At 48.2% G+C, this 13,577-nt stretch overlaps 1 protein-coding gene across 1 annotated transcript in view; it reads right to left on the bottom strand.

Moving 5' to 3' along the window:
* Positions 1-265: 265 nt before the first annotated feature.
* Positions 266-13,577, bottom strand: part of LRGUK (leucine rich repeats and guanylate kinase domain containing) — a 96,859-nt gene continuing 83,547 nt past the window's right edge. Inside the window, exon 16 of the mRNA XM_055129338.1 lies at positions 266-2,100. Within this exon, the coding sequence (XP_054985313.1) occupies positions 266-2,100 (1,835 nt within the window). The remainder of the gene's footprint in view (positions 2,101-13,577) is intronic.

Below are 13,577 nucleotides of genomic sequence, written 5' to 3'. Positions count from 1 at the left end.
ACAAGAGTAATAGGCATGAGGGATGAGTTTGAGCCCCCACCCACCCACCCACTCCAGCAGGGGCTGCTATAACCAATAAGCAATTCAGAAACACAGAAGCCGCAGGAGTGCAAGGAAGGGCAGGCCTGTATGGGTCCAACCGCCCCGCCACGGCCTCTTGCCACACCCCTCCTTCTCTGAACCCTGCAGGCCGGCCGAGGAGAGCCCGTGGGGAGCCTCCAGGCCTCCTGCCTCCCCTCTCTGGACACGCGGCCCCCCGGGAGGGCTACACCTTGGTGCTCTGGCTGCCCCTGGCGCGCACCCTGCCCTTCCGCTTGCCCTGCTCCTCCAGGGGCGCCGGGCCCTGGGCAGGGCTGGGGACTCCGTCCCCCGGGGCTCCCTGCTTCCGGGGCCGCTTCTCCCTGGCCGGCTGCCCGGAAGCACCGTCTCGGGGGACAGAGTCCTCGCTGGCCTGGCTGGAGAGGGGGTCCTGGGGGGCTCGCGGGCTGTCTCCACCCGGAGGAGGCTGCGTGGGGGGCTCCGCCTCCGGCTCGGGGGCGTCCGCCGCTGGCTTTCTCTTCGGAGGCCGTTCCTGGTGGGGAGCCCCCTCCTTTGTCCCGGGGTGCTCCTCCGGGGCAGAATCCTTGGGCCTGGCCTCGGTGGGGGGCCGGGTTTTCTTCCTCTGGGCCGGCCCCCCAGGATGCTCGCCTTTGGAAGAGGCTCCCTTGCGGGGCGCAGCTGCCCTCTGAGCCTGGCCCCCTTTCCTGGGGGCACCTGCAGCTTCCCTGCTGTCTGGGGAGGGTCGGCGGGCGGCGGGGCTTTGGGCTTTTTGGCTCTGGCTCCTCCGAGGGCCCCCGGGAGGGCTGGGGGGTGGGTGCTCGGGCCTCTTTGGGGGTGTCTGCTTGCTCTTGGACGCCGGGGACCCGGCGGCCCGCCGGCTCCTGGGGGTGTCCCTTAGGGACGCGTTAGCTGTCTCGCGGTGCGTGGGGAGTTTTTTTTTTCTAGCTCCTGCCACCTTCGAGGGCTCTTGGCCTTGGGGCGAGGCCTGCACGTCGTCGGGGGCCCTCTTGCCGGAGGCACGGCCTGCCTTGGGGGTCTGCTTCTCCCGGGCAGGGCGCGCCCGCGAGCCGCCGCGGGGTCCCGGCTTCTCCGCGAAGGGCGTGGGGAGGCGAGGTAGCTTCACCCCCCGGGGGCCCTCCTCCTCGGGGGGCGGCGGGTGGGGGGCCTGCTCCTGGCCCGGGGAGCTGATGAGAGGGAGTTTCACCTCCTTGGCGGGCTCCTCCTGGGCCTGCTGAGCACTGGGGCCCGGGTGGGGGCTCCGGTTGGGGGGTGGTCGGGAGTGCGGGGGGCTGATGGCGGGCAGCTTACTGGGGTCCCCCTCGGGAGCCAGCAGAGGCCGCGGGGAGGGAGTCAGGGTCTGGTCAGAGGATGCTCCCAAAGTGTCGTCCCGGCTGGGGGAGAGGAGCTTGGGGGTGGGCCTGGGGCTCTGGAGGGGGGCGAGGACCCGGGGCTGGGGCAGCCTGGTGGGTGCCAGCCGGCTCCTGGGCGGCGGGGGTGCGGCCTCGTCCCCGCCCTGGCGCTCCTGCGTACTTGTGGCATCTTGAGGACGGGGCAGCTCTGGGTAGGGGGTGCCAGCCCGGATAGCCGCTGCTTTGGAGGTCCTGTCCCCTGGAGGTTGTTGGGAGTCTCCCTGAGACGGGGGGTCAGGCTGGGAGCTGGGGGGTGGAAGGCCGGCTGGCCTGGCTTCCTCCTCCTGGCCTTCTTGGGGGTCCGGTGCTGCTGGGGCAGCGGAGGTCCCCGTGGTCTCCCCGGATTCCTCGTCCTGGCTGGGCACTGGGTGCGCAGAGGACGGCTGTGCGTTCGCAGGGTGGTCTGACGGCTGTGGGCGGGCGGAGTCTCCAGTCTCCTGGGGAAGCCCCGGCTCTGCGCCCCTGGGGCTGCTGGGGGCTGCTCCCTCTCCGTCCGGCGAGGGGGACGGGTTGTGGGGTGCGGGGACCTCCAGCTGCATTCCAGAGCGCTGCTCCGAGGGTGGCCCGTCGGCTTGCAGCCTCGCCAGGCGTCTTGGGGAAGGCACCAAGTGTGCGGGCACCCCAGAGGGAGTCTTCTTGCTAGAGGGAGCCCCTGGTTTGATATAAGAAGAAGTTAGCGCGGCCCTTCTCAGCACATGCAACGGGGCACCGTTCGGATGATTAATGGGCAAACCCTATCCTTTGCTGATGGGAAGCAGGCCCTGGGAAAGAGTAAGATGACTTAACAGAACCAACTATACCCTATCTTTCTCTCTGAGGGATTGTGAGTGTACCTGTACTTTTAGTGGAACTTGGGTAAGGGCTCATTGACTGAAGAAAGGGAGAGGGAATAATGAATAAATAGAGGTGTGTGCACAGAACCAAAATCTCGATAGATCCAGGTCTGTAAGTGGTGGGAGAACTTTCTAACTGAAGGGGACTTAACACTTCTACTGCCTTACGGGTCCTGCTGTGTCTGATGGCAGAAATGACCAGGCCTTTAAGCTGGGAGGAGGCGGGGCAGTTACTATGTCTCGTAGGTTCAGCAGGAGCTAAATAATAGCTACATGAGGAAGAGAAAAGGCAGGCAGGAAATGGAGCTGAGAGAATCCGAAAGCACCTAGGCTCAGAGAATGTGCTGCTAAGGCACCACTTTCTGTGTCTTTGACCTGATTTCTACTCCTCTCCTACCCCCAGGGCTGCCCTCTGCTCTCCAAGTCGATCCTGGCCACAGAAACGCCTCTGTCAGACCATCCGGATGGAAGCCATGCTGGAGGCAACAATGGACGGGAGTGGTACATCCTTTCGTCACCATGGAGACCGAGTCCTCAGAGTGACTCCGGTGTTATGGAGACAATCACCACAGCAGTTTCCTGCTTGTGATAGAAGCGCTGAGACATTTCAGTGACCCAAAGCTCACGTTAACCTGGTTCCCAAGGCCCTGACTCTGAGGAGCGAGGGGTCTGAGGCGGCACAGGGTCTCGAACAATCTCCAAGAGACCCATCTCAGCTTGTGTCGGGAGAAACTTGACATTCAGAGAAACACCTTCCCCATCCTCAGAGGCTATCTGATTCCTGGCCAGCATCTTCCTGACCCCTGTAGAAGGATGCGCTTTGACTACTGGACATTCTCACTGACCTTCTTAGTAGAGTACATGCCCTCTGGTGAGACCAGATGTCTGTGGGGAAGCAAACAGGGAGAGTCGAACAAGGAGAAGCTTGCCTCTTGGTAGGGCTTCAGAGGAGAGGCCTGACTCGTCACTATGGTCACCTGGTTTGTCCATGTTCTAAATGGAAATCCATTTAGTCAAGGAGCACTGTCATGATTTAGAAACAGTGAAAAATCTCTAGAATGGACAATCTGAGATAGAAAGTAACGGCTTCTGGGGGGGGGGGCAAGAGAATTTGTTGACTATGACGATTCCATTTGAGTGATGAACATTTTTTGAAGATAGATACAGGTGCTGGTATATAACTTGGTGAATGTGGTGAAATTGTGCACTTAAAAGGGCCAATTTTATGTGTGATGGATTAAAAAGAACAAAACATTTAGAACATGTAACTATATACGGAAAAGGGAAACTAATAGCAGGTTCTTCACCTCTTTAAGCCCTCCTAATTTTCTATCATCAGACAAATAAAGTTCTTTTTTTTTTAATGCCACAGCCACAATTTAGCAATTCACACAACTTGGCAAATGATCGCAGTGCTGTTATTAGAGATAAAGACACCATTTTATAGACTGGCAAATTGCTCAATTTCCCCATTTGACTCATCATCACCAATCTCTTCTATCCTTAGAATTCTGAATAACGACTTGCAAATCTTTTATTTTATGATCCTTATAGCAAGACTACAGAGGAGAGCTAGATCATCCTTTAAGATGCTTTACAGAAATGTCAACAATTCCTGGGGGGGGGAAAATGTTAAACAAATAGAGGACTAAGATCCCTAATACTGAGTTGTGAATATATTTAATTTTCTCTATTTTATAGAAAATATATTGTTTTCTTGGACTTTTAACTCTTGTTGTTTCAGAAATGAACATAATGTGTATTGCTATTGGCAGGGAAAATAGACAATTCTGTATCTTAAGAGATGAACATTAAAGTAACGGCACACCTAATTATCTTGGGGATTCATAATCACTCTGAATCTAAAGCTACTATTGTATACATGTGTTAAATGAAAATTCGATTCCTCTCCCCGCTGGTGAAGACCTCCATTTCTGGGTCCAGGCTGACGGGCCAAGCTTACTTGTCTCACCATACTTCATTCTCATCTCCAAGTGCACAAATTAAAATTGCATTCTTATTTGCAAATTACCAATGCAAAAATTATCAAAGATGTTTGGGGATCGTCTCAGCTCACATCGTTACCATATCACTGTCTCTCTGCAAACAAGTCAGTGGCTATCAGATTTCTGTCTGTATTCGAAGCCTAACAGTCAAGTCAACTGTGAAAGTTCCCAGCTCTGGAAGACCGGGCTCTAACAACATCCCATGACATTGCGTGCCGCTGTTTTCTGGTTTTGTATTTTAGAAATGGAAGGTCAGTGACTTCTCTAGTCTTATCAGTGACATTTGGTGACACTTAGGACAATGAGCTTGGGATTAAGATGGTGACAGATGCTTGCTTCACTCACAAGAATCACCTGGAACCAGGAACGCTGTGGAGAGCATTCCACAGCCCAGTGGCAAGGCTGAAGCAACCCTGGAACCTGAAGGACCAAGCCAGAATGCATTAGACAGAGCTCAGAGCAATTCCAAGCATCCATGTGACAGAGGTGGGAGGGAGAGGGATGTGTGGTAGCCACAGCAGGGCTTGGGAGGAGCCCAAAGGTAGAGAAGCCAAACCCAGGCCCAGGGGAAGAGCAAGCCAAGAAGGGGTGGAGGAAAATGGGGCAAGAGGCAACTCACAGCTCAGAGCAAGGACTCTGCAAGGACAACAGAGAAAAGTACTGTGACGGACTCTTCCTCCCCCACTACCCCCGGGGTCGGCTCTGATACTAAGAAGTATATCAAAAGCAGAATGATACCAGGTCTGAGGTATCAGGAGGAAGCAGGCGGGGAGGGAGGGGTGCTTGAACATTGACTGAAACGCAATCATGCACGTTTGTAACTGTATCTCACAGGGATCCAGTAAAACTTCTTAAAATAAATAATAGAATCACTGTATCACTGTCATCCCGTTGCTTATCAATTAGCTCAAGCGGGCACCAGTAACATCTCCATTGTGAGACTTGTACTCTGGTTTCTCTTCAGATCACATACATAAAATAATAAAAACCAAAAAATAATAAAATAAAAAAATAAAAGAGGAAGCAGACCATCGTTAGAACGGTCACTACAGTGTGGCTGGGTCCCAACTCCACACCACTAACCCAGAAGCAGCTCCTCAGTAGCCTAAGACACCCAAGGTAGCCAGCAGTTACCACATAAGCAACGCCACAGCACATTTCCCCCTCATCGTGGATACATATTTCTTTAAAGTGAGGAATAATTTAAAGTAGCAAATGGGCAGAGGGAAGAATATTAAACCTGGCAACTTGAGATCTCAAAGTGATATGTTATCACAAGAAGAGCATAACACTCCAAAAACCAATTTTTTTCCAATTGTTGTTGGTTTGGTTTATTGTGCCTATAAATGCAACACACTTCTTTTAAGACATAAGTTCAGAGCTATAATGCCCAAAAGTAGAGAGAGAGTATGGGGAATATTGTCTGCCATAGAGGCAGGGGGAGGGTGGGAAAGTGCGGGTATACCCCGGATATTGGTGGTGGGGAATGTGCACTGGTGGAGGGATGGGTGTTTGATCATTGTAAGATTGTAACCCAAACATGAAAGCTTGTAACTATCTCACGCTGATTCAATAAAATTTTAAAAATTAAGAAAAAAAGACATAAGTCCAGAGATTTCTAGTTTCATTCAGCAAAATGATATAGCAGAATCAATTAATTCCAAAGATAAAAAACTCAAAAGTATAGATCACTGTTTTTGAAGTGTCTAAGAAAAAGCAGCAAAGACATTCTTGTAAGAGCCAGGAGCAAGAGTTCAAGAAAGCGTACCATTTAGATAATTTTAATATTAATTTTATATCAGAACATTTCCTAGATGGACTTAAAATATTACAAGAAAGTCACTTTCCCTAAATAGTTATGTTAATATTGCGAATTTCCAATCTGAGATGAGACTGAACCAGTACACAATGCCCCGTGTGTCTTTAATTCTCTTCATAAATTAAATTCACCAAATGTCTTTGCTAAGTTGTCTTTCCAATAGGGCTTTCAGGAGTTCTAAGCCATATCACATTTTCTTTATCTTAACTTTCTTATTTTGCTCAATGGGAAAAAAGGAGGGGGGAGTTATCTCATGGGAGACAGCCTTATTTCTCTTTAAAGTGAAGGGAGATCAGTGTGAAATGTATCATGCAGCACACACCTCACCACCACAACTTCGCTCCATTCAAATTCTGCTTTGTACTTTGTGGCATAGCAACTGTAATCAGAGTTTTAAAACATTTTTTTCCTAGGCACTGTGATTCACAATATTGATAATGTCAATGTTCCATGCAAAAAAAAAAAACCACCAACATTCCAACAACATGCCATCCACCCCAGTTTTAGCTTCCTTCCACCATGTCCCAGGGTCATCTCATCTTATCTCCCAGTCCTGCCTTTCATGCTTCCTATTAAAGACCAGTCCTCAGTTTCTGTTGCCTTTGAGTATTTGTAGTTCCTTCACTGTGTTCCTTTATATAACACACATGAGAAAGATCATTCTGAATCTACCCCTCTCCTTCTGACGAACTTCACTCAGCATGAGATTCTCCAGATATATCTGCATAGCCACAAGCTGCAAGATCTTGTCTTTTCTAATAGCTGGACAGTATTCCATTGTGTATATGTACCACTGTCTCTTTACCCAGTCATCTGTTCTTGGATATCTGGGCTGTATCCAGATATTGGCTATTGTGAATAGCGCTGCAATGAACACAAGTGTGCCAATGTCTTTTCTGAAGGGAGTTTTTGGGCCCTTGAGTAAATACCAAGAAGTGGAACGACAGGAACATAACAGGAGATCAATACCTAGGTTTTTGAGAAATGTCCATACTATTTTCCCAAAGGGCTGGACCAAACCCACAGACACTGATTATTATCTTCCTACCCAAGAGAGAATTCAAAAGCATTGCTGTATAAGACCCTAAGAGAAATGAGAAAACTCAGAAAAGCAACGCAATGAGTTCAGGAATAAAATTCAATGAGCAAAAGGTAAAGGTTGAGGCTTTAAATAAGAAATGAAGAGATTCGGGAGGTGAAAGAATTAATAAAACAGTGTCCACAATGCAGTGAAAGACCAGAGAAATAGTTCAGGGGTGAAGGCTTTTGTTTTTCATGTAGCCAACACTGGTTTGAATACTGGAAACCACTTATGGTCCCCTGAATATTATCAGACGTTACACCTGACAACAGAGCCTGGAATAGTTCATGAGCAAACCGCTGGGTATGGCCCAAACACTCTCCCCTTCCACCTCTTACTGAGAGGAAAACAAGAAATGTTGCTGAAAGCTATGGAAATAGTTATGACGAGGGTCAGTAAACTTGAAAGTTTAAACCTAAAAGTGAGAGGGCTGGAGAGATAGTACAGCAGGGGGGGCATTTACCTTGTTCTTAGCCAATCTGGGTTCAATCCCCAGAAACTTATTTGGTCTCCAGAACCCGCCAGGAGTGATCCCTGAGCACAAAGCCAGGAGTAAACTCTGATCACCACTGGGTGTGTCACTGCCCCCCAATAAAATCTTAGCAATGATTACAAGCAAGAGTAAAGAAAAAAATAAGATATGGAAAACATGAATGAATACTGTAGGGGCTACCTATATACTCTACTTATAAGGTTATGGGTAACCCTGAGAAGGAGACAAGGGAGAAGGAAACTGAAAGTTTATTTAAACAAAGCAAAGAGAAACTAGGAGATAGTAGAGAGATTAGATTTGAAAGAAAGGAAACAAATATTTATATCTTTTCAACAACTAGTCATCTTCATGCAAAGACCTGCACCAAGGCACTCATACTGAAACTATTGAGAATCCAAGAAAGAATATTGAGGGAAGCCAGGGGGAAAAGGTAAGTTACAGAGGACCACATTAAACTGCTCAGCAGAAACACTTGGACACTGGAAAATGTGCTCAAAAAAGTCAAAGATTTAAAAAAAAATCCTCTATTATCCAAGAGTACTGTGCAAAGCTAGTTTTCAGCATCATGGAAAAATAAAGATAACTGGAAGTTTCAAACTTAACCCATACGTGTATGGAAATTTGATTTATGCAAAGGGAGCCAGAAAAGTCTATTCAATAAATGGTCCTGGGATGACTTGGATAGCCACATGCAAAAGAGTGAACTAGACAACCACACAATACCATGTGCACAAATTTACTTTAAATGGATTAAAGACTTGAATAGGAAGACCCGAAACCATGAAATCCAGAGAAGAAAATACAGGTAATCTGATCCTCGACATTGATCTGGAGATATCTTTGGGACAAACTCCAATGATGAGTGAAATGAAAGTCAAACTAAATCAAAACAACCCAAAAGTCACTGTACAGCAAAAGCAACTTGCAGCAATATTTTTAAAAGTCATCCTAGATCTGGAAAGGAGTCCAGAATCAAAACAGACCAAAAAAAAAAAACCTGATTAAATTCAACAACAAAAATTTGAGAGAAAAAAATGATCTGAAAAGAGTTTTCTCCAAAGACATATCAATGGCCAATGAGAAGGCATTCATCAGCCGTAGTAGGAAAATGCACACTAAACCAACAAAAATCTACCCATTGCCTCGGACCTGTGACAACAAGTATTAAGCAAGAGACAAGAAACAGGTGACTGGAGAGGAAGTGGGAATGGAGACCGGTTGAGCCTTCTGGGAAAAAAAGTATGGAGAGCCCTCAACAGTCTAGAAATGGAAATGCCAACAATCCAGCATCCAGTTATACTTCCGGATGTTCACCTGAAAGAGACACAAATTCAAAAAGACAGATGCACATCCGTGTATAATGTAACATTATTTACAAGATCCAAGATAAGGAAACAACTTAATTGCTCATCAGCAGATGACTGGGGAAAGATGTGGCATTTATACACAACAAAATACTACTCAGCAGAAGTCTCCATTCACAAAAGATAAAACCTGCCATCAGCAGCACCTGGACGGACCTAGAGGATGTCATGGTAAGTGAAATAAGCAAAGCAGAGAAAAATCAACACTCTATGCAGTATATTAACTGAATTAAACAAAACAAACAAACAAAAAAGCCTTTGGACTTTAAGTTCAAATCAAGGGTTGGGGGAGCAAGTAAATTGGGTATAATAAACCAATTTTTATTTTCTTTTTGGGTCACACCCGGCAATTCACAGGGGTTACTCCTGGCTCTGTGCTCAGGAATTACTCCTGGTGGTGCTCAGGGGACCATACAGGATACTGGGAATCGAACCTGGGTTGGCCTCGTGCAAGGCAAACACCCTACCACTGTGCTATTGCTCCAGCCCCAAATAAACCAATTTTTTTATGGTGACACAGAGAATTGGGCTTTCTGTGGTGAATTTCAAAGTATATATATGGGTGCCAGTTTGTAATGATGCACAGCAGAAACTTACATAATGGTGTACTGTTACTGCAACAGCGGCTTTAAATACACAAACAAGTTCCTTTGAGATGGAGGTAAGCAAAATAAAGCATAAAACTGAGGCTTCCCATTTTCTTCTGAGTTTTCTAAGAGCCCACACAAACCTGCCTTTATATAGAATCTTTACTGCTTTTAATTTCCCTTTCTTCCCTTTGATAGCTCCATCTCTCTCTCCCTCTCCCTCTCTCTCTCTCTCTCTCTCTCTCTCTCTCTCACACACACACACACACACACATGTCCACTATGCTATGTGAAATAATAAAACTTGATTCATGTTTCTTAAGAAACACTTCACCTATAACCAATGTGAGTATCTCCATAAATCTACCTGAACAAATGGAACTTAAAATGAGGCATTCGGAGTCAGCCCGCTCAGGAGGGAAGCAAAGGGGTGCGAGGCAACCTGAAAAGGCCCTGGGACCCATCTCTGGAGGGATGACATTCACTGCGGGGTGACTGAAGAGGGAGTGCCTCAGGCCTGCCCCCCGAGAGGCAGTAAAAGAACTCAGCCTGTGGCGGGACATTCAGGCAAGAGCAGAGACAAGCAATAGGCACACTGGCTGGAGGGGACACACCGAGACCCCAGAGAGGGAATTTCTGTGCAGTCTAGTTTTGGGACCATCTTTTATTGTCTTCTCTGAGGAACTTTCATTTGGGGAATGTCAGAAGTGTGGGGGTTCATGTTAGGGCTTTCCCCAGAGGCCAGAGACTAAGTGCTGAGCCTGCGCTTACTGTCTGGGGTTCCTGGACTTTGGCACCGTCAGCTCACTGAGTGGGAGAACCCGAGCCAAGTTCCCGGTAGTCCTTCTAGCAACAATTACGTGGAGAGGGCCCCAGATCTGCAAAACTTTGATGTTTGTATAAACTCAGGCCTTTGGGAGTGTCTGAGCCCGGGCCATGTGTGTAAGCTGAGGGGCCTGACCACTTCAGAAACTACGGTTGCCCCCTCCGCTCTGTAGTCAATAGCTCAAACTCCTTGGCACCCAATCCATAGCCCTGAAACTCCCAGAGGCCCCTGGTGTACTTCCCGGGCCTCCAGGAACACTGTAAAAGTGTGGCAAATTTAGACGGTGTCAATTTGTATTTTAAAATCCTCACTAGAATAAAGCCTGGCCTCGATGAGGTCACTCTCTGTGCAAGCTTATCCTTAAACCACCTACTGACAAAGAAACCCTCTCCACAGATTACCGGAGTAATGGCATTATTTTCCAAAATACTAAACCTGCCAGAGAAAAAGAAAAAAAACAAAGACAGGGATATAGGGAGTCTAGTGATTTGGCGTATTAATGATAAGCCTCCCTCCCATCTACTTTTTTTTTTCTTTTTGGGCCACACCTGGCAATGCACAGGGGTTACTCCTGGCTCTGCACTCAGGAATTACCCCTGGCGGTGCTCAGAGGACCATATGGGATGCTAGGAATTGAACCCGGGTCGGCCGCCCTACCCACTGTGCTATCGCTCCAGCCCCAGCTCCCATCTACTTTTATATGCTGGAATTCTATTCGTCAATAAGGGGACAGCCCCTGTTTCAGCTATGAAGCGCATCTGAGAGTGATAACAAACATTTTCACAAACAGTACAATAATTCAATCTTATCGTGGAATCAGAAGGCCGAAGCTAATTAGTCCAAATAAAAGAAGTTTTATTAGGCCCTTTCAAATGGGAGTCTCTCTCCGTGGGAGTGTATTACATGGTCTATTAATTTTGTGGGATCAAAACAGCACCCGATCGCTGCTTTCTCGCTGGCCCCGGAGTAGACGAAGATGGCACCAGAGAGCTGGGCCCAGGTCGCCTGCCCGCAGCCCAGCCGTTCCTCGGGGCCCCGGGTGCTGCTCGCACTTAGAGCTGGCCGGGCTCAGGGGACTAACTTGTGTTTATCCAAACCCACGAGGGGCTGATTTAAAAGCCAGAACGCCAACTTATTAATTTATAATGGGACCTGGGCCTGGCTCCGGGACCTGAGCAGGGTGTTCTAACGTAGGGGACAGTCCCACGGAGAGAGGGCCGCCCCGGGGGACCAAATTAAAGAGCAGAGGTTGCTGGGTTAGTGAAGATCTCAGCTTTCCTCAAGAGAAGCTGCCAACAGGCTACAGAGGCCTCATTAGGTTCACAGCGAGACACTTCCACCATGGCTTTCGAAAGACCAGAGGCCTGCTGCCAAGCAGGGCTGGGGAAGGATGCCCGCGCAGTCCCCGGGGGATGGCCTTCCTTCGAGGCCAAGCACAGTCCCCCAACACCGTCTTCAGGAACTCTCTGGGCCACATCTCCTATGACACGGAAGCAGCAGGGAACCATCCAACCTTAAATGTTGTCATGCTCGACCTCAAAACTATCGAGATGGCAAGCACGTCAAACTGTAACAGCACAATTCATTTGGACTCTGGTAATGAAAGAGGAAGCCTCAGTTTACCCTTGCCAGCTGCTGTGGGCTTTCTCTGATAAACAGGGAGTTAACAACTGCCCATCATAAAATTCTGCCCTAATGTTGGGAGGACCCATTTGGGTTGGAAGATGCGAACTACAAGTAGACTATAGACCGAACATGAAGGCCATTCAATACCTCTATTGCAAACTACAACACCTGAAAGGAAAGAGAACAAAAGGGAATGCCCTGCTGCAGAGGCAGGGTGGGGTGGTGGAGGATGGGGTGGGGGTGGTGAGAGGGATACTGGAATCATTGGTGGAGGAGAATGGGCACTGGTGGAGGGATGGGTAAACGATCACTGTATGCATGAAATGCAAACACAAAAGTTCGTAAGTTTGTAACTGTACATCACAGTGATTCTCTAATAAAATCACACATCACAGTGATTCTCTAATAAAAAAAGAAAAAACAGAAAAAGAAATTCTTCCCTAGAGTGTAGGCTCACAGGGAGACTAATACCCAAGACAGGTGACCAGAAAGACAAATCAGCCCAATCACCTTGGAAATTCCCCACACTCTCTGTGATACTTGTTGACTGATGCAAAGGGCCTTCAAAAAGACCTACACAAAACTCTTAGTTTTAACTCAGTCCTAAACTAAGTTCCTCCCCACTTGGGGGGGGGGCTCCTTTTCTCCTCTCTTCTACATTCCAATTAAACTTTTCGACCTTCCAACTCTGAATCTGAGCATCTTCATTATTCAATATTTTCACCCTTGAAAATATTGAAGAGTTCAATCCTCAGCATGACTGGTGTGCAGAGGAACAAGAAACTCCTCTTTGGGCTGCTAAAGAGACATCAACTCTGGAAGACAGGGACACACAGGTGAATAGGGTCCAGTCCACTTGAGGTAGGAGAGGGGAACTTGCCTTCTTTCCTTAGGGAGATCAACGCACATCACATAAAATGCACCATATTCATGGTACAAAGAGGAGAGTTGGATGCCCACTGTGGATGACCATCACCGCCAGCCCCTCTCAGGATGCTCTTTCTTCTGGAAAATGGAAACTCAGTATCTGTTAAGCACTAGCTCCTCATTCCACTTTCCCCTCCACCACTGGCCAAATCTCTCCTCTCCTCTCCGAGGCTGACAATGCTCCCCACCTCTTGCATTGGAATCCTATTGACTTTGGGAGGTTTCTGTGTGATCAGCTTAATCACGGCAGAATGTCCTCAAGGTTTTGCCATTGTTGCAGGGAGGGACCTGTGTCAAGTTCTTTCCTTCCTCAGGCTGACTAGCATCCCACGTCCCATGGTCTTCCTGAACACGGCCTCATCCTAATTGCTGTGTATGTGTGTGTGTGTGTGTGTGTGTGTGTGAGTGTGTATGTGTATGTATGTGTGTGTGTATGTAAAAATACCTGCATTCTGGAGGCTGGAGCATTAGTAAAGCAATAAGGGCGCTTGCCTTGCATACAGCTGACCTGAGTTCAATCTCCAGCACCCCATATGGTCCCTTGAGCCCACCAGGAGTGATTCCTGA

This window comes from Sorex araneus, chromosome 1 (genome assembly GCF_027595985.1).
Source record: "Sorex araneus isolate mSorAra2 chromosome 1, mSorAra2.pri, whole genome shotgun sequence".
Taxonomy (NCBI): Eukaryota; Metazoa; Chordata; class Mammalia; order Eulipotyphla; family Soricidae; genus Sorex; species Sorex araneus.
Note: the sequence above shows the minus strand (reverse complement) of the source record. Positions and strands in the feature narration are given on the sequence as shown.